Source organism: Numenius arquata, chromosome 3 (genome assembly GCF_964106895.1).
Source record: "Numenius arquata chromosome 3, bNumArq3.hap1.1, whole genome shotgun sequence".
NCBI lineage: Eukaryota > Metazoa > Chordata > Aves > Charadriiformes > Scolopacidae > Numenius > Numenius arquata.
Genome location: NC_133578.1, coordinates 41,638,435 through 41,659,983, shown reverse-complemented (window position 1 = coordinate 41,659,983; position 21,549 = coordinate 41,638,435). Strand labels below are relative to the sequence as shown.

Below are 21,549 nucleotides of genomic sequence, written 5' to 3'. Positions count from 1 at the left end.
CCGAACCCAAATGGGATTGCTTTGACTGCTATGCTTATGTTGCCTTTCTCAACCCAAATTCAGTCGCAGTTCTGCAAAAGGAAGCCTGGACTTGGGAGTTCAATGGCAAACGACAGAACACCGCCCTGCCCGTAGGATCCCTCCCCGGTTTTCTGAGGGCAATATAAGAAACGAGGGTACTAATCTTTAAGCAAAAAATAGGCTGATACGCAATCTTCTGCTTTACCAAACAGCGTTTAATCTGCACTTAGCCCAAGAATTAAAATGGAACTTGTTAAATCTGAAGGGGGGTGTGTGTGTGTGTGTGTGTGTGTGTGTGTGTGTGTGTGTTTCTATACAAATGGGCTTTCCAGCTCCCAAGTCAGAGGCACTATACCTCTGGTTCACAGCAGGATGGCAGCAATGCTACAGGCTTTTTCACATCTTGCACTCTCCCTATTGCTATAGAAACGCCAGTGGTTTAGACATTCTGCTGCCAAATTTTAATCACTTTCCAGTGGCTCTCAGAGCCATGCTCGTTTGCTTGGCATCAGAAGTGATGGCTCGAGGAGTCAATGGGCAACAAGAGGGAGAGAGAGCATTCTTCTGTCCTGCTCACCGCCTGCCCCCCCCTCCCCCCCCCCCCGGTTGAAACTTTCAGGGAAGAAGCTTACAAAATCGGTAGGTTGTATACACCATAAGCCCGGTGTCTGATTGACAGCCAGCGCAGGGAGAATTAAGTCATGAGCGCTTTTCTTCAAACCATCGAAGTTCGTTTTTTATGCATTTCAGGAGCACCAGGCACGCGTTTGTCTGTGCGGTAAAAATGGATTGAAGATAGGGGAAAAAAATAGCAGATGAACTCGTTTACTCTGCTGTGCTGCTGATGGGGTGAAGTGGAAACAATGCCATCTTCGGCATGTGACACTTTATTTGTGGTAACTCGTCAGTCCTAGACTATGTCAAGTGGTACCTCCCGAGTTCAGCATGGTTTCATTAAGGAAAAATGAGCTTTTTCCTTTGTTGGAAGGCAGGAACTCAAACGTTTAGCATTAACAATGAGGATTTTGAAAGTGAAAACATTGCATCGTGAAAGATAGTATAAAACCCCTGCAGAAACTGATGTGTGGACCTATGCAGTTGTGTGACTGTGCAACTTAAGGGACGACTTCTCAGTCCAGCAGTGTATTGAGTACGTAAGCTGGAATGAAATGACAAATTATAATTGTACAGCAATAATATCTGCCACTTTAAGGCCAGATGTTTTTTATCTACCCCCTATTTATCTATTTTCAGAGGTATGTTTGGCATCTTCCGTAAGCCTGCACGCACTCTGCAAGGTACGTTTGAGAGGACGAGCTGGTGGCTTTCATTGAACTGAGCGGTGCAGCAGCCTTAGACTTAGGGATTTTCTGCTGAGCATCCTGCTAGTCAATGGCTCAGATGCCTGCAGAAGGTGCAAGTCGGTCCTACCTATCGGCGCTCGCGGGCGAATTCAGTTAGCTCCTGGATGTCTGTAAAGCAGAGACGGGATAACCGACGTTCTTTGTGAAATTAAGACTTGGAAAGAAAAATACAGGTGTAGTTTAAGTTGCTACAAGAAATCTACAGCTTTATAAAGAACGGTGTTTGCATTTCATTCACCCACTACGAAATCTACTGCGATGTGTGGAAACTCCTGACTCCGAGCCCCTTACCGAACTTGGCACCGCTAATGAATGGATTGTCAGCTGGGGCTTTCTGATGTTTCTGATGGTGGCTTTTACCTCCTGAAACATAAGATAACAACCACTTTTCACTCCCACTCTGTGTGTGCCTGGAGAAGATGTCAGGAAGGAGTTGAGGCACTGGGAAACTCTTTTCCTTGAAGTTTGGACTGGTGGCACGCTGTCTACTCCAGTTTACAGACAACCACCCCAACAGGCTCTGTCACTGTAGGATCTGCTGTTATTGTGGTGCTTTCTCCCCGCTTTCCTCCCGTTTACCACCTTGTTAACGTCTCAGCTGCTGACAAGGGTCACTTCTCTGCTAATGCATGTGCTGATGTTGATGCGAAGAGGTGCTGTGCCTTTGCTTCCTAAGGAGAACAGTCCCCTTCTGGTAGTTTTGCTTTGTGTGAGTAACGCAGCTGTGTGGCGGCTGGGGAGCTGCGTAGCTGTTCTGCAATATATTCTCCATACCTGTGAGTGTGATGCGACAGGGGAAATAAGGGTGGGTTGGGGGGGTTACAGAGGCTATAAAAGCTGTTGGCAATGGTTGAACTCTGCATGCGTACTTCAAAGGGGACCATGTTGTCCTTTCAGTGGGGCCGCCCCAGTCAGGGAGCTGCAGATCTTCCCCATTTGGCTGAGAGATGACTTCTGTGCTTAGTAGCCCTCTAAAATGGAGACTAAAGTTTTAAATCGGACTATACTTTCCTTTGACAGTTAAGAAAGAATGTTCGCTGTTGTCACATGTAGCATCTTTTTTGTCCCTTTTATTTCCCCACTTACTCAAGTGGAAATACAATGAATAACCTCAGTACTGTCTCTTTCTTAAAGAGACACTTTCCTACGCTTTCTGTTTTGAGGCAATGATCTAAATGTATAAAGTGTCCTGCATATATTTTTCTGGTGTCGATACACATAAATACGACCAAATTCAACACATTGTGTTTGGGCCTGTTTCTTTCTTTTTTTTTTTTTTTTTTTTTTTTATTTAAAGACAGATCAGACATGCAGAATCCATCGGCATCTAATTTAAATTGTTAGCAGATACGTAGCAGACTGTACATCCCTCGTGAAAGTGCTTCATTTGAATTATCCATGGACAGTTTGAATCCATGGATAATTAAATGCACTGTACATAATTAATTTGTAATTGAAATTTTATTAGCCTTGCTGCATTCAACAATTTGTCGAAGCTGCCAGCAGATGGCTCTTTAACCCTTCTAATACCGCACCCAGCCAGAAGCTGCCTTTGCTGGAAACAGCTCTCTGATCCTCACGGAGGCTTGACTTGCTCTTCAGGAAAATCATGATGGGAAAAAAAAAAAAAAAAGCCTTCTTGCCCTGCTGCCTATCAACACTTATCAAAGATCGTACAGCATTTTTTTTTTTTTTTTTTTTTTTTTTTTTAAAGCCTCGGGTTAAACTTTTCAAACTTGAGAGCCGGAGTTTAACAGTTCAACTGCTGCACTTAAAAATACAGAAACCTGATTCTTGCACTGGACGTGCACAAGGCTTCTCCAAACTTGAAGGCTTTTGATTGAATTTAAAAGGCCCTAGACTTAAGATTTTTTTTCTGGAAGCTCAATTTGTTGCCTAAAACTACTCAGTCCTCTGTAGTTTGTATTCACAGAAATGCTCCAAAACAACTAGAGCAGCGAGAGGGTGAAATCCGTGATTGGGTTATCTGTGGGAGCCTCGCCAGGCAAATATCCCAGTGCTACAGTGATGATGCCACCGCATTCTGGTTTGTTAGACAGAAAGTAACTATAGATGCTGTCATCCAACAGGATGCATTTCATTTTTTTGACATTAGAGTAAGACAGCGTAAAGCTGCTTTGTGACAAAAATAACGCTTTGTATTTGAGCACTGGTGATATTTAATACTTCAAGGATCTGGGCTTCTAGCGGGCTGAACTGCACCAAGAGAAAAGAATTTCTCTGGGGTGCCTGGAAAAAAGGCTGACTGTACTGCTCCCAGTTTTCAACTGTAACGGAAGAGTTTTGTGTGGCACGGAAATGCCAAATACATAGAGATTTCTGTCAATGTACTATGGTATACTGTACCTGGTTTTTCAGACTGCCGTGAAAGGCAGTCGGAAGGCTTTACAGAGGGATCTCGACAGGTTGGATCAATGGGCCAAGGCCAATGGGATGAGGTTTAATAAGGCCAAGTGCCGGGTCCTGCATTTTGGTCACAACAACCCCAAGCAACGCTACAGGCTTGGGGAAGAGTGGCTGGAAAGCTGCCCAGCAGAAAAGGACCTGGGGGTGTTGGTGGACAGCCGGCTTAACATGAGCCAGCAGTGTGCCCAGGTGGCCAAGAAGGCCAATAGCATCCTGACTTGTATCAGGAATAGCGTGGCCAGCAGGAGCAGGGAAGTCATCGTGCCTCTGTACTCGGCACTGGTGAGGCCTCACCTCGAGTGCTGTGTTCAGTTCTGGGCCCCTCACTGCAGGAAGGACATTGAGCTGCTGGAGCGTGTCCAGAGGAGAGCCACCAACCTGGTGAGGGGTCTGGAGAACAAGTCATAGGAGGAGAGGCTGAGGGAACTGGGCATGTTTAGTTTGGAGAAGAGGAGGCTGAGGGGGGACCTCGTTGCCCTCTACAACTACCTGAAAGGAGGGTGTAGAGAGGCGGGTGTTGGCCTCTTCTCCCAAGGGAATAACGACAGGACCAGAGGAAATGGTATGAAGCTGCGGCAGGGGAGGTTTAGATTAGATATTAGGAAGAATGACTTTACTGAGAGGGTGGTCAGGCACTGGAACAGCCTGCCCAGGGAGGTGGTGGAGTCGCCATCCCTGGAGGTATTTAAGAAACGTGTAGACGTGGCTCTTCAGGGCATGCTCTAGTGCCCGGGATTGTTGGTTTGTGGTGGGGTGTTGTGTGTGAGGTTGTGGGTGTGGGGTTTAGTTGGTGGGTGCTTTTTTTTTTTTTTTGGTGCAGTTTTTTTTTTTTGTTGTTGTTGGTTTGGTTTTTTTTTTGGTTTGCTTGTTTGTTTGTTTTTGTGTGTTGTGGTTTTTTTTTTATGTGGTTGGACTCGATGATCTCAAAGGTCCCTTCCAACCACTAAGATTCTGTGATTCTGTGTGAAAATGACCTGTCTGAAGGGACAATACAGAAATGGTTATAAATAAATGAACCTGGTTCAGTGGAAAAAAATTAATGACAGACTTCAAAATTATGTTGCTTCTAAACGCTGGGATTATATCGTTTAATCTTAAACTCCACCGTATTCCTTCTTTGGTGTAGCTTGTACTGTCACCTGTGACTATAAAACCAAATAGCCTGATAACAGAGTCCCCTAAGAGTGATGGTGTTGAAATATTTCTGCAGCTTGCTGCTCTGTAAAACTCCTTGTTCCGTACAGACGGCTGCACAGCACACACTGAGCTGTTGATACATGTATACGACTTCTCTGCTGGTATTTCCTCCTGGCCACCTCCTTCCCAACCTTTTAGCCTGGTCAGTGTTGCACTAATAACATTTTTCCATGTGTGGCTTTTTGTACAATGTGCTTTCTGTGCGCTGTGGTGGCCCTGGTAAAGGACCCAAGAGGGGTTGTCTCACTCTGGTAGTGATTAACCTGATGGCTGCCTTAGGGTTGCTAATGGAAAGCCAGTACTTGTCACTTTTATTGCCTTGGAGTTAAGCCTTAGGGAACTACCTGCATTTTTGCACCTCTGTGTCAGGCCTTCCACCTTCTCTCCTCGACCATTTCTGGATTTGCTTTTGTTTCTGTGCATCCTTCGCCACCCTTCTTCGCATCCTTTATATAAGCTGTGGTGCCGCTGCAGCGTTTTGTGCCTTAATGGGAACACGGGAGAGCCAAGCCATGGGTTGGTACAAGCTGGCAGAGAGCTCTGTTGAGTTCAAGCTGGCTCAATACATAGGAAATGTGGCTTAATTGACATATCCCAGCATGTTCTGGTTCACGCTTGAAGGATGAGTTTTCTTTTGGGGACTGCTGGGAAGTGCTTCTATATTAAGAGACAGACCCTCTCTTTTCACTCCAAAGCAGAGCTGACCTGGCAGGCTTTGCTGTGTCTCTTCGGAGAACCCGAGTGCTCGGGCTTGGTTTTTGCAGCTTCTTTCAATAGTTTTCTTATTCAATATTAATCTTCCTTACATTTCCTTTGAATAGGGAGATTGAAATGCCGGTGTTTTCCTGTTCTGGTATGAGAAGTCATTTCCTCCATATGACATTTAAAATGCCTGCTTTGAGTAACACACAAGCCTCTCTTTTGGATCACGGCTGGTATGTCTCTTGCAAGTCTCCTCCCTAAAATAAGGGAGGGGGGAAAAAAAGAATTTGGCTCTTGCATCTGAAACAAATTAAAGCTTCATTTTTTCCAATGCTGTTCACTTGTTTAGGGTGTCTCCCACGAAACTGCCAGCAGCCAACACTCGGTTATGGACGGAAAGTTTCCTAATGGTCATTTTATGTTCTCCAGAGTTTCCTTTCATTACAGAAATTCCGTTGTTTGCAGATGTGATAGGTAATCGAAAGTGCAAGGTTACTTCACCTTTATCACAGAGCACCATTAATTCTTATTTACTAAACCTTGGGTGTTTAACGATGGTTACATGAATCATAAGATAACAACAGAAAAAGAACCGTCTTGTTTCCTGTCATTCACCTACAAGCTTGAGTGGAAGGTCTGTATTCTGCTTGACTAACTCTATATAAAGGCACTTCTGGAAAGCTGGAGTAGAAAGCTTGCTTGACAACAGCCACAGTTGCTCTTTGCAGAAAACAGGACCAGAAGTGTCTGATTATGGAGATGTGGTGAATCTTTCAGTGATCATCTGCGTGCAACGCACTTTAACAAGGTGTACTATGGTGTGTCAGATAGTATACTGAGAGCTGTGAATATTAAATACTACATGTCAGATGAAAGATACCACTTGCTTTCATGGCTTGTCTGCTACACGTGCCACTGTATATTGTGGTCTTACGATATTCCAAATATGTTTACAGCAGACTTTTTTTTTTTACTGTGGTGAAAAATAAACTTTTTTTTTTTTTTTGGCAAATACCAGTGTTCAGCTTCCTTCTGTCAAGGAATTTGTTTTCAATTTGTGTTGCCCTTGTGTTTGCTTCAGCTCGGGTAACAGTAGATTCCTGCAAATTAGGAAACGAAAGTTTCCTTACCCTTTGATTCCTTGTGAAACTTTTTCTCTAATGTATAAGCAGTTTCCTTTGTGGCAACTTGTGTCCGTTGCCTCTTGTCCTGTCATTGTGCACCTTTGGGAAAAGGCTGGCTCTGTTCTCTGTATTATCCCATGAAGTCTCTGACAACAGCAGTTAGACTCCCTCTCACTCCAGCCTTCTCTTAGGCTGAAATAACTGGATTTGCTCTTCAGCTTATCTCATGCACTCCAGTTCTCTTACCTTCGTGGCTCTCCTGCTGGACCTGTTTGCTTGTCACTGCCTGCCTTTTAACAGGGTAGCCACTTGTGGTCTCGTAAGTGCCAAATAGCAGGGAATAATTAATTGCTTTAAGAGGTTAGCTATACCCTTGCTGGACACAGGCCAGTATTTGGCTGACTTTTTGCTGCATCTTGACTCATGTTCCACTTGCTGTCCTTAAGAACCCCCAGTCCTTTCCGGCAAAGCTGTTGTCTAGTTGGTGGGCTACAGCCTGGACCCGTTTGTGCCTGTTGCATGGAGATACTCTGTCCCAGGTGCAGGACTATGATACTGGGTGGGAGCATTTGAAGTTGTAAAGAAGCAGCAACCGATGGCAGGACAAATGGAGTGGATGGCTGTGTCAGGGACTTGAGAGTTCCCGCAGACAGGGAAAATGCAATTTGTTTTTCATTGTTGAAAACAAAACAAAACAAAAAAACAAAACAAAAAGAAAAAGAAAAGAAAAGAGGGATTATAACTGTAGAGGTGAGAGCCTGTGTGGATGGAGGATTGCTTCCAGCCCAACTCTGAGAACTTACAGAATCTGGGTTGAAATCATCACAGATTGGACTCAGGCATGGGGGATTGGACTCAGGTGGTGGGGAAAGAAGGTGGCAGGGAAAGGTGAAACAACCAAAGGAATTAGGAACGGACATTGAAACATAGTTTATCTGAATGATGATAAAACAGGCCGGTGCTATGTCAGTATGAGTTTGCAGAGAAATGAGCATGCAGCTGATGTATCCCTTGGAAAGAGACACTCTGTGCTGTTTGCCCTGTTGTTAGAGGAGCAGAGTTTGAAGCAGTACTGCTGTTGGAGTTGGAACAAGTCACCTTCTGATAAGCAAGCGCCTGGACAGCCCTTATTCCATGTGATTGACTGTGAGCAACTTCCATTCTGGTTACTCATGGAGGTTCACTGAAGTGTCTTCTTTTGTAAGAGCTACAGTAGAGAAGCAAGTTTGGACTGCTCCCCATAATTACGGGGGAGCTGTTGAATAATGTTTCCATTTGTTCTTGAGTAATGTGGAAAAATGTAAGGGTTTTTACATACCTATATCTAGACTTATGTACATATATATAATGTGTGTATATATACTTATATCTCTAATGTGCATAGATATACACACATTTTATGTATGTTTCAGTTATTGTATATTTGATATATATGCATGTATACATAAAAAAATCTTAATATCTTCAGCTGCAAGCTTCTAAAAAGGCTGCCCTCCTTTCCCCTGTGTTTAAAGGGCTTGTACTCTAGCAGGGACTGAAGGATGGAAAGGATGGTCTGTGCGCTGTGCCTGCAGCCAGACGTGTACTTTGCCATTGATGAGGGCAGAGAAACTAAGTGGAGAAGGGTGAAATGTGCAGAGCAGAGGGAGGAGAGGGAGTATTAGCTCAGTCTAATGGCACTAGCTTGTGTCAGGGAGTGCTAGACCCAGTGTTAGTGTTACGGCATCAAAGGTGCATGATCACAGCACTATTGCTTTTCCTTAGGCACTGCTCTGACCAGCAAGAAATGGGGTCCTTGGGGATTGCTCTGCTTTTAACTATAACCTGTCTTTTCCGGGGATGGAGGCACCTGTCACAAAACCTGCTGCGGTACTGGATTTAATAAAATACATCTGATAAATCCCAGGGAAGGCCAGTTTGAATTCAGTCTTTTAGTAGGCCTCTGGCACTGGAAAAATATTGTATTTGGCTTTTTCTAGTGTATGGGCTGTGTTTTTTCTTTCTAAGAGTATTTCGTCTGGAAATGTTTACCAGCTTCCTTCCTTAGCAGAAATGCTGAGGACTTAAAATGTGGAAGAAATCCTGCCAGGATAGTGTCTTTTTCCTAAAGAGGGTTTGGGATATGTTCTTCACAGTTCATATGCCTTCCTTCATTTCCAGACTTCTCATACATTTCTGTTAATGTAATCCTGAACTAGGATTCCCTCTTTTGAAAAGCTTGCTGATAGGTAAACAGAGAGCAGTATAGGGGAGAGTTGGTTTACAGCAACAGTCCCAGAGAGGGAATTTTTGACCACCCCCAGTCTAGCATTTGATTAAATGCTGCATGGCAAGCATTCCTGACTGATGTGCATATAAACAGAGAACAGAATTTTCTTTATCTATGATGCTTTCCATATTCAAGGTAACACAAAGCTTGCACAAATGTTAATATGAAAAATATGGCTACTAAGAGTGATTTCTCAAAGGGCATTAAATCCTCTACAGCGGTGCACACACCGGCTGTCAACAAGAGGTTTGGAAAACTTGAAAGCAGGGAGGGAATTTCAAATTGAGTTGGCAGTCCTTTGGACCTTGGGCAGCTTTGCCCTTGTATGACTGGTGTGTGTGTTCCTTGATATGGAGGAATTGCAGTTCAGTTCCCTACTTCTTCCACGGAAGATGTGAATAACTGAACAAACTTTGTAGAGAAGTACACAAAGCAGAGTACCTTGAGAACCATGTGAAGCATCATTTGCAGGCCATTCTTGCCTGGATATTTCCCAGCGATGTTGGAAGCAGATAAGTTGAAGAGGTTGGCTCCTGTTTCTGTGCAGATGGCATGGACCAGCATTTTCTTTCCAACACCAGCAGGTCCAGCTAGTAACAAGGCTTTCACCACAGGAGCTTTCTCATGGACTATCTGGGAGCCTGTAAAAAGTCAGAAGGCAGCATTATTGCTTTCATTTCAGTCTGCCATAAAGGTAATGGAATGATTCTTCCTTTTTATTTTTTTTTCTTCACTGTAAATAATTTAGAATGTGAATTCATTGTTTCCTTAATATGGCCTAAGCCCTTTTTGAGTTCAATTCTGTATAACCAGAACTGTGGACGTAGCACATCTGAGTTAACATCCCTGTTTGCAGCAAAACTCAACCACCCTCATTTGCACCTTTTGATGGGCAAACTTCAGCACTAAAAGAAAAGTAGCTTATCTCTAAATTTTTGCAGATGAACGCAAGGTAAGAGCACTGAAACGGAACTGCTGGTGGTGGCTATGTGTACGGACAAGCCTGGTGCTCTGCACAGGGACACTTGCCTTCCGTTACACAGCAGTTGTTAACTCCCTCCCTCATCTCTCAGGCAGAGGTAGGGATAGAAATGTACCCGTGGCTTCAACCCTTGCATTTGTTGTCACAGCAGGTCCTTGCTTTCTGCAACAGGACAAGGGCACAGACTCATGTTGCACATAGGACTAGCAGAATTTCGTCCTCCTGCTGTCTGAAATGATACTTTCCAGCTTCCCCATCTTTAAAGAAAACAAACTAAAGGGACGATCTGTTGGAGCCGTGTTTGTCAGTGATTTTGAAACCAGATGTTACCATGTGCTTTCTTTTCTCTCCTTTAAATGCTGCCTGCACTTCCCTTTTTGGGTAATTTTTCCTCTTAAACGTTATTGCTGTTCAGTGAGCATCGGAGAGGCTGACTGTTGTCACTCAGGCTAGCTCTGCTCCAAAATCCTTCCCTGCTGGTATACTCTCTACGTGTGGCTGCTGAGCGTGGTGTTAGCTCATGTGCAGAGGAGTCAATGTTATTCCCCAGTCTGGAACGTGGCAGATGCATGTCGCAGAGCAGGTACAATATAGAAGGTAGGAGAAGGTGGATCCTTTTCTATTCCCTTCATTTTATTTGGGTGAGCAAATGCAAATGCCGGGGTTGCTATGTTTCACTTGCTCTGCCAGCAGCAGTGACCGCTTGGCACTTCTACATCTGTCTCTGTGGCTGCTCCAGGTAAATTCATTATGGGTTGTAAGAAATAGGCTTCATCACCTGAGAATTCATTCACTAGCAGAAATGCCTGCGTTGTGAAAACAGAACCACAGAGAGAGATTTAGCTGGTTGACAGTGATGGAACTGGAAGTCCCCTGCAGGTCTGTTGCCGTATGAATTAGGTACTGGTGAACCTCCCGAGATGGAAGTAGCAGGAAATGTCAAATGCTTTATCCGTACCCACTGGTAGTCCAGTAACATCACTGCCTTGATGCCTAAAAACATTCTGTGCCAGTAGCGGTGGTTGTTATAAAGTCAGATCTGAAAATCTGTGTGAGCATCCACTACTGCTGAAGGTCTTTGAGACTGGTATCTATCCGACTATGGGACTCACGGGGGAAACTGGCCCCAAAGGTGATGGTCTGTGAAGGAAGCCTATGGCTTAGCCCAGAAAAGTTCTCCAGCTCAAGGCAGACAGTTTGTTCCCCCAAGAATGGTATTTAAAAACAAATCCAATCAGGCTGCCTATCTGTGTCCTAATGGTTTAACATCCCAAATAAATGACAATGAGCCGAGTGCTAAGATGAATGCCGTTATTTCAGCACTGTGCAGGACGTAGTGAAGTTGTCAGCCACCCAGGCTTTATTAATATTTGGTCGTTCCATACCAATCTATTACTATTACACATAGATTTATTATGAGGGAAGCAGCAGACTCCTCTGTGGTTAAAGTATACCTTCTACTATTATTTCTCCTTTCAGCTGCTTATAATTTTCTCAATGCCATTTAAGCTGGAGCTTTCCTTGCCATCAGGTGACTATTTTGAGAAAAACTTTCACATCTACACATACACAATTATATAATGATTAACCAGTTCTAAGACCAATTATGTAAAATGTCATCCATAACGTATCACCCAAAAGATGAAACCATTCCTGTGCCTTTTTTTGGCTCATATAAGATCTTTCTTTTTTTTTTCCTTTCTTTTTTTTTTTCTCAGAGGCATTTTTCAAACTGCTATTGCAAATATATTCTGTTTGTTTAACTAGTCCAGGGTCTCTTCTCCCTGGATTGGATTTTTTAGCCAATTGTATAAATGGCAGAAAATTTATGGCTTCTCTTTCCTCTTGCCTTGGGGGGTGTCTCGGGGCTTGATTTCACTAGATTAGATGGTGTTAAAACATAACCCTGGAGGAGTTATATGTGAAAAGCCACGCTGCAGTCACTGCAGACAGGGATAAGTGCTGAGCTCTCTCAGCTGACTGTAGTCAAACCTGCAGCCAACCCCTGAAGGATTACCCCAAACCAGCTGAGAGTGTTTTAGAGGGGAAGACCCATCGAGGTTGAAGGGAGGGGTGCTGCTGGCATCCTGTTTGTTAACCTGGCTCTTCAGGCTAAGCTGTAGGGCAGAGCAAGCACTCTTTTCCTCCCGACGTTCAAATGAAGCAGACTTCTGCACTATTGCACGAAGCTTTCTGCTATGCATCGAGCCTGGTTTTGGGGATAGAGGGAGCTGGGAAATGCCTGAGGAAAGCCACAGAGCATGTACGTACAGAACAGCCCAAGCACCGGTCTTTCTGGAAGGCATGCAAAGGGGAGAGAAAAGCAGAAGCTCTGTGTCTTCTCTGCTCCATGTGTCAGAATGGTAGGCAGGGTGACATCAGGTATTTTGCCCTATAAAGGGGATGAGTAGGCAATGACACAGCCTGGGGGAGGATGTGCCTAGTTAAAATCTCCCTGAAATCCAATCGGGAATGGAACAGGATGCAAGGGAACTATGAGTAGAAGCCCTTGAGGCAGGCACTTCTTGTGAACTTTAGAGTTTGGCTTAATGCCGTTCCCAAGTAAAATATGGGATAGGTTTTATATTAAAAGCAAGCATCTTGACCCAGCAAAGCTGTGTTAGATATTGGCTAAGTCTGGCATTAAAACTGCAAGGGCATTTAAAAAGTGTTCTCTCTGATGTACAAAATGTATTCAGACTAATTCCTTAAATGATTGCATTGTTTAGTACTGAGTAACATTAGCCAGCTTGTAAAAGGTAAATTGCAACCTTAGCCCTTCTCTTAACTTGATTAATTTTGATCACTGGAGCTTGTTTTAGCTATTATCTTTCCCAAGTGATTTCCTTTTATGTGCTGCCATTCACAAACTGTTAACACGCAAACAGAGACGGTATGGAAATGCAATACCTGACAATAGCATGTGCAAGCTCCTTTATGCACTATTAAAATGATATGGTCTTCACTCAGAAGGCTTAATTGAAAAACAATTATACTGCAAAATGCTTTAGATTACGATTAATCAAGCCTTGTCAAAGCCAGTAAAAATGCACGTTAGTGACAGGAAGCAAAGCCATTGTATTCTGCCCTCTAGTAATTTTTGCTGTGCTCTTACCTAATGGCAATATTCCATACAGCGCTATTAGCTGTCTGACATCTGCGAGAGAGGGCATTGGCTCTATATCTACCTGGCGAAGTGCGGTCCCCAGATAGCTGTACTCGCCTGTAGGGAGGAAGCATGTTCTTAATAAATGTGACACTGCATTGTTATAAAATGCATAACTCATGCAATGAAAAACTACCACAGAATACCAATACAGCATGCTCTCAGCAAACCCAGTACCGTCAAGGGACCGGGACTCAAACAGGGCAATATTGTTGTGGAATGTGGTCCTGAGAAGTCTGAAAGGTGAACTGCAAAGGAAAATGAAGTTAAACACACTGTGGACTTTCCCTTCCAGACTGTGGAAGGCGTTCAGCAGAGCAGTCGGTCTCCAGTAACCTTTTAAAGAAACTTTGTGGAGAAGAATCATTAGTAGCACCATAAATCACATTGCTGGCAAAGGATTTCTAGATTTGCGATTTTGCAGGGCTGGAATCCCAGTGAACCACGCTCTATCAAAAGGATTTCAAAAAGGGGGAAAAGATATTTTAACGAGCGTTTCCCCTGGCTGCATCACATCTCACCTCCTCGCTATGTTAGATGTTTAAGCATGTCACCTAATTTGGTGGGGCTCTTTGCTTTGCAGTTCACCTTTTTTGTTCAAAAAAACCCTTCGCTAAACAACCCAAGAAAACCAAAAATCCCTGACATGAACTGAAACAATCTAATCTTGCCTCAGCTCTTGTTACAGAGCCATAATCACATTGCTTGCCTTGTCAAAGCCCATAACGAGACATGTTGAGAATAAAGATCCAGACAACGGGCCACAAGTAAGAAAGCTAGTTGTGACAATGTAGTCAATGATTATTTTTTAGCATAAAATGGTGAATACTACTGAAAAATAACAGTGTATTATGTTTTATTGGAGATAAAAAGGGAGAGCACTAGAGTTCTCTGGAGCAGAGGTGAATTAGCAATGGTTAAGAAAGAAACTGGAGTTGTAATCTGGGGGCAAAAAGGCAGACAACTGCCCCCTCCCCTCTGAAGAATAAAATTCATTTCAGGTTCTATCTTTTATTTAAGGAGAAATCAAAAAAAAACCTGGATAGGAATTAATCTTCACAGATTTAATTAGAAGGCATCAAAGGGCTTAATTGCAACTGAACATAAATCACAGTGGATATTCTCTGACTAATTTAGATAAGGTCACCAAGAAAATTAGTTCAGTGATGTCGGTTTGTCATAGAGGGGGGACATTTTGGTGCTTTTACTCGCTGTGCAGCTCAATTCCACTCTTTGTCCTTTCCCCAGGACACCGGGAATGAGTGACCTTCCTTAGACTTCAGCCCTGCAAGAGTGGAGCAGGTGACTTCTATTTTTCTGCAGGCTTTGACTGTGTCCTTAGAACACTAAAGGGGGAGGGTTTTTTTTTGCTATTTTAAATAAAACCGAGGTCCAAATCATAGGCCGATTTTAAATGCCTTCTGTGTGTTGTTCTAGTAGCTCAAGAAGCAGGACTGAGTTTTCAGTGGGGAAGGGCTTGTGTTGCTCCATGCTGCAGGGGAGCCAAGGCTTCAAACTTTCAGGGTCAAGGGAAGATGGCCCAAAGCAATCTCAGTCTGCTTCCAAGTTTGGTGTTACCAGCTGTTAATTGTTATCCGCTGGCTAAGATGTGCTTTCAAAACATCTGCGGTAGGGAACGTTTGTTGGGCAAAAGTGACCTTGATGGTACTGGTTGGGTGAATGAAGGAATAATGAAAATCTTCCATTACTTCGTGATCTTTAATGAGCATAAAATGGATGGAATACTTGTTAATTCAGCCTTCAACAGAGTGGCCAAAGACTCTGAAGGCGCTAATTGGTGCTTCTAAGAGTTTTTGTAACTATGGCATTTAGAGGTGATGTACGAGAATCCAACTTTTCTGGCTCAGATACACACTACACTAACAGCCAGTGGCATTGTGGCTTCTGGATGTCTGTAAGTTCAAATAATGGTGGCTTTTGAAACAACTGAATTTGGGTTTTTTGCTGCTAAGGTTGCTGTGACTTTACTGTACGTGACCAAATGCTTTTGGAGATGTCAGACCCCTGTGCAGCCTGCAAGCAGGGTTGTTTTTTTTTTTGCTCTGTGTAAAGCATGGGCAAGCGCGTCTGCAGCTGCAGGTAACAGAACCTGGGAAAGAGGATTATGAAATGCAGAACTAGGCAGAGACATGTCTTACTCAAATCAAGGGGCAGATATGCCTCAAAGCACTGCTCAAAGTTCAGGGGCAGTCAGGGAGGTGGAGGTAAGGGGGTGAGTCTTCTACCGAATGAACAAACGCTGAAGGTATGATTTTTGCTGTTGTCTGGGAAATATTCTGGATGGATTGTGACCTCCAGTCTGACAGACTTGCACTGTCTTGGCCATGCCTGGGCAGTGGTCCTTAAAGGATGTTGTCCTGGTTCCACCTCAGAGTGGCTTGTGACATCTGAAAACATTCAAGGCTTCCAAGCGTTAGTGCTTGGAGCTAAACACCAGCTCTACAAACAGGTCCTGGTTTCAGCCGCAGAAGTGAAAGGCACCAAGCACCCTGCAGAAACAGACTTCATTTGCATACATGGCTTTAGATATTAAAGTCGGAAAGTCCTGAAAGTGTAATTACTCTTTAACTCTTTCTTGACTGGAAATAGGGGTCAGTGAACATTGAATGGCTGGAGTTTTGGTGAGACTAAAAACCGTATTAGCTGCAAAATGTGTACTTTACCAACGTAATCGGAGAGGTTCACAGTCTTGGCTTTTATTAGCAATCCTTCTTCCACTAGTTCTCTGTACAGAGAATCGATGGTCCTATGGGCAAGAGACATCACTCAGAAATTCTAGGGAACTGCAAGTAAAAGCTTTAGTCCTTCAATAACTGAACTAGCTTTAGAGTTATTTATGCTTCCTCAGCTGTACAAATGTATTTTGTAGCTCAGAAGTAAAGGTGATTAGCTCCATCAATATGAAATCAATAAGTACAGTCTTCTGCGTTATGGCAAGGAATCTCTTTTATTACCTCCCACACTGCTCGGCTCCCTCTCACACCAGTTCCATCACCATTGGCAGGTGAAGCAAGATCAGTTATGACTTGTGTAATAGACTCATTCATTAATATCAATTACTGGGAAATTATTTTTAAATTATATAACAATAGCAATCCTAACACTACTATACCTATTCACTTAGCTCTCCAATTAGTAGTAATTCATTAATTCTTCCTGGAATTTATTCTGTTTGCAATAGACAGCCGCATCTGGTCAGGAACATACTGGGAATGACTCAGGTGGAGCAACCAGTGGTCCATCTACTGGAGCGTTAGGGTTATGCTGGCCAAAGGAGGATTGGGGGAAAAACACAGTGGAAACTGTGGTGTAACTTCTCCAGTGGAACGGTTTCTTCCTATCTCCATCAGTGGTAAGAAATAGCTCCCAATAATTGAGGATTTAATACACTTACACTTGTATCCAGTTTTGTATTGGTGTGGATGTTCTCTTTAGTCTCTCTTTTGGAGTTCCATCTAAATAGTCATTTCAATGACATTTTTGGCATTGGGTTCTACAGATTGATACTGCTTCAAGAATTACATAAAATGAATAAGCCTATTGGAAATTATTCTTATATTGTTAGTGTAAACAGTATTGATTTGAACCTTTCTAGGTCTTTCACTGTTAGTGCACTTTTCACATCCTTTCTCTTCAGTATCTGAGGATTTTTGGTTTTGTCGCCTATCTTAATGGGGACATTCTGCTATTTCTAAAATAAAAATATTTAATAGTAACTCTCGGCTGGCTAATAAAACCATATATATAATTTGAGGTCTGCAGCCCTTTTCCATTTCAGCTGGGAAGTTTTATGTTTATGCAGTGTTAGTAGCACAATTAATATAGGAGTAGTAATAAAGAAATACTAAATTTAACGCACCTTCAACAACGTTGATTTTGCCACTCTGACTCTTGCTTTCATTCTCAGTGATTTTATGTTGGAGTATGCATCATAAAACAAGCAGAAGGCAGAATGGGACGAGCCTGACAGTTCTGTTGGGAGCATGACTTCTACTTTTCCTGTCTTATTATCTTTACTGTGCGAGCTTAATGATGCATGCCCTGAGTCTCCTCCAAGTAAGTGTGATGCGATCAGTCTCTGTTGACTAAAGCCTCCTGTACCCCCTCCACCATGTCAAAAATGAGATGAACCTGAGCTTCTGTTGGTTCTTTCTGAAATACTTCATCCTTCGCTGCTCACAGGGATAAGCAAAGCATTGGAGACAAAATCACAGAATCACATGGGGTTGGAAGGGACCTCTGGAGATCATCTAGTCCAAACCCCCTTACCAAAGCAGGTCCACCCAGAGCAGGTTGCACAGGAACGTGTCCAGGCGGGTTTTGAACGTCTCCAGAGAAGGAGACTCCACCACTTCCCTGGGCAAATGCCACATAAACTCTGATTAAAAGCCAGCTACTAAAAAGCTTGTGTTCTTAAGTGGCTGTATGTTTTATTAAGTTTATTTATAAGAAGCAGGTATGTGCAAGAGTAATTTTAAAAGCATAGAATATATGCATACTTGTTAGACTTTGGCACTTGCAAGAGAGGTCATGCTCTGTTCTAATCCATGACATGTTTATTTTAAATATTTGCTTGGAGAGCTTTTTTATTTTAAAGCAGGTAAAGAGATCACTGACTGATTATGCAGTGCTAGCACCCAAATGATCTAGTCCAGGTCTTGCTGTGCGTGTCTTATACAAATGGGTTTGTGGGGTGAATCCCATGTGCTTCCTCCCGCAGTGATTGAGTGTGTGTGTGTGTCTTCATGCTGTTTTCCAGCCCTGCTCTCAGCAGGCCCCCGCGGTGATATCTCTGCCTAGGTGTCTGTATTATGTGCACGGGTGAAAAAAGGCCGGATGATGGGCAAACGCACCCTAAGCTCACCGAAAATGTAACGTTACACGAAGAAATCCTCTCAAATCCTCCAAATAAAATAAGGGCGCTTAAAAGAGCGAGGATACACCGATTGCCAGACCTGCCAGAACTCTTATTGGTAAGTAAGACTGATTTAACGACACGTACGTTTTACCTAAGACGTGGAGGGTGATTTATAGAGCACAGTGGCCTGTCTGCAGCTTCCCTTCTCGGGCTTCAGCCGGGATGGAAAACCCGACCGTCAACAAAACTGCCAGGTGCTTCTGCACCTGCAGAGAGGATGGCAGACAGGGGGACAATACCCTGCCTAAATGTCACACGCGCTTAGCTTTGCATACCGGAATTAACCTGACTGAAGTTGATGGAGTCTGGCTCAAGTGGTGTGTTGTTGCAGAATGATGGTCTTAATCTGTACGCATTGGTGAAGATGGGGGGGGGGGGGGGTGGTGGTGGTGGAAAAAACAGGTCCGTGCTGTGTACCATTAAAGCCCTGTTTCGTTGCCCTATTATTTGTGGTGGTGTGAAGCTTGCAGTCACGGAGGGGGCGGTGGGAAAGCTGTAATGTTCACTGGGAACGTAAAAAAAGGTTTTAGCCGAAGTGTACGTGCGTCAGTTTTGTGAAAAACATATTTTTTTTTTTTATCATCTACGCTTTTTATGGATGTTTACAGCTGTCAATAAAGAGGTTTTATTTATAGTAGGGCTCCTGATGCTGGTAAGTGTGGCAATGTTGAGATGCTCCCTGTGTAACTAAAAACTAAAAGGGTTGACAGCATATCTAATGCAAAGAGGATGCACTCTCTCATTGTCTGAATCTCAAGTAAACAGCTCCTCTCTTTACCTGTCAGGAGTTAGATCTTCCTCCATCTCAGATATCTTTTTCCTCGTGGTCGTCTTTTTTTTCTGAGGACCGCAAAAACAAGCTGGAATTATTGACATTAATACATATATATATATATTTTTTTTTTTTTAATGTACTGAAGCAAAGTGAGGGCCAGAACAGCAAATGTTTCAGTATTTGAATGTGGCCCTTGTTACTGAAGCAACCCAAAGGGAAAAAATCATATCCTTGAATGCCCTGAGGGAAGGAAGCCATGTCCCCATTTATAAAAGCACAGGAGATGTTCCCATTTATAAGTGCCTCACTAAGGCATGGGAGAGGAGAAGCACCCTGGGCTGCAGAGCTGTGTCCAACCCAGGAATCTCATGCAGATCCTGTGGCAGGTGCCCTTCAAATGGACTTTGCATGAAGTAACCCGGTGGCTGTTGTTTCCTTCTAGACTATAGCTGCTTGGGGAGCTTGTATACCTCATCTGCATCTGTCACCTCCCCAAAGAGTGCCCAGAACATCATACTTCAAAGCAATCAGTCCCACTCTTTCCAGTAGAGACTGCATACAAAAGAATCCCAGGGTCATTTGCCCCAAGAGAAAACTCCTCTCTCCTTCCTTTTTTGGAGCACAGCTCTGTGGTTTGAGCGGGTATTGCCCTCACCCAGGAGGGAAGCAGGAAGGCAAAAGGTGTGGGGTCCAAGTAGCTGCTCCAGAGGCTATCCACGCTGCTTTTTTTGTTGTTGGTTGTTTGTGGGGTTTTTTTTCCTTTTTTTTTTTTTTTTTTTTTTTTTTTTTTTTTTTTTTTACTTTGGGGTAAAATATAAGCAGCTTCCCTGAGATCATGCAGAGTGCTTACAGCTGGACCATAACCTGAAACCAACCCTTGTGAGTCTCTGACTAGCCTCCTATCCATCAGATATCCTTTCTGCCTCTTTTTTTTTTTTTTTTCTCCCCAATGCCTTGGGGAGGAAGCTTGAAGAGGTCAGAAAAACATGGCCTGCTCTTCTTGTGATATTTTCACCACACTTTCACTATGGGAAGATTTTATGACTTGGGTGACTAGTTTCGTTAAGTACTGCAAAAAACCCATGAAAAACATAAATAAAAAAGATGTGAATAAGTAATGTCAAGCACCTCCATTAATTATGGCTCTCAAGCTATAAATATGGTTAGGGATAATTAGTAGTGGAGAGGGCATAATTAATCCACGTTAGTGCCCACCACTGGTGTCCATGCTTAAATTCTGCAGAGCATTAGTTTAGTGGAACTATTTACACAGCAACATTTATGCACTATGGGACTTCTCCAAATGGCTTAAATTTAGGCATGTGCTTAAACGTTTAGTTGATAAAGACAGCTTATTCTTTCCAAAAGTTTATGTTTGCTTTCCTGGGAATAGAGTCATTTACTTTATTTTTTTAATAGTGAATAATTCTGCAGAGCTGTAGAGGCTATGTTGTTGAGGAAAAAAATATCCTGTCTGATTAGCTGGAAAATGCTGGGGTTTTCCTCAAATGGATCAGCAATATTCAGAAATATATTATTTTAAAGTTTTTGGGGACAGTTGCAATATAAATAACCTATGGTTCAATCACCTGTTAGTGTTTACAATGCACCAAAGATAATCTAGATGAAAATGTAAATTAAATCCCAGAATTATATGGACATGCTACCTGGGAAAAGGTGATGTTTTTAAGTCTTGGATTAGAATAATGCAAATAACTGTCTGTGAAGAACTACACCTCAGGTTTCTTTACATAAATAAGCTTGGCAGCAAATACTTGCTAGAGTGTGCCACTGGGGTTTTGTTTTAAAGAAAAGGAATGGGAAGAACAAAACATATGCCATGCTGTTTTAACAACTGAGGAAAACAACTGAGACTGCCAGCAGTTTCTCTCGTGTTCCTCCAGTTTTATCTCTTTAACCTTTCTTCCAACAAGCTAGAAATTACATATCATGGGGTCCGACTGGGAAGACAAGCTCATTTCTACCTATGTAAAGACACTAAGCATATGTTGAATTTATTGGCCAACTGATATTGTCCTCAAGGCAGCTTCACCAATAAAATAACTCAAGAGCAAACCAAAAACGAACTATGCAGGGAAAAATGTGTTTTCCTAATTAACATCAGCATTTATGGGAAATTTGGCAAACACTGAGATGTGATAAGGAGAAATATGAATTGTAGACAATGGCTTTCCTCCAAAATGTCTTACTGGGAACTGCTTTTATTTTGAAAATGATAAAGTTTAATGAATTGTGAACATGCTCATCATTTATAATGGAAATCTCCTTCTTTCTATCTCCAAAATGTCAGTCTAGCTTCTGTGTAGCCATCCATTTACTCAGGTATTTTCTGCTTTGGTAAGTCACACGTAGTGAACTGCATTAGGTATTAGCTGTCAGATGACAGAAGACTATCTTCCGTGCTCAGTGTGGTATCTTGTCTTACTGACTGGGCTCATGAAAATGTTTTGAGTAGCTCAGAGGTTGCTATGAGCAAACACGGACCTGATTTGAGAGCAAATTCCGGAGCAGAGAGTCTCTGGCACCAGAAGGGAGAGGGTAGCCAAAATGTCTCATTGAGGG

General features: G+C 42.9%; 1 protein-coding gene across 1 annotated transcript in view; it reads right to left on the bottom strand.

The window, feature by feature from the left end:
• Positions 1-21,549, bottom strand: part of DRC11 (dynein regulatory complex subunit 11) — a 119,154-nt gene that overhangs the window by 12,854 nt on the left and 84,751 nt on the right. Inside the window, exons 12-15 of the mRNA XM_074144753.1 lie at positions 18,970-19,031; positions 15,937-16,019; positions 13,202-13,309; positions 9,546-9,745 (exon numbers count right to left, since the gene is read on the bottom strand). Of these exons, the coding sequence (XP_074000854.1) occupies positions 9,546-9,745; positions 13,202-13,309; positions 15,937-16,019; positions 18,970-19,031 (453 nt within the window). The remainder of the gene's footprint in view (positions 1-9,545; positions 9,746-13,201; positions 13,310-15,936; positions 16,020-18,969; positions 19,032-21,549) is intronic.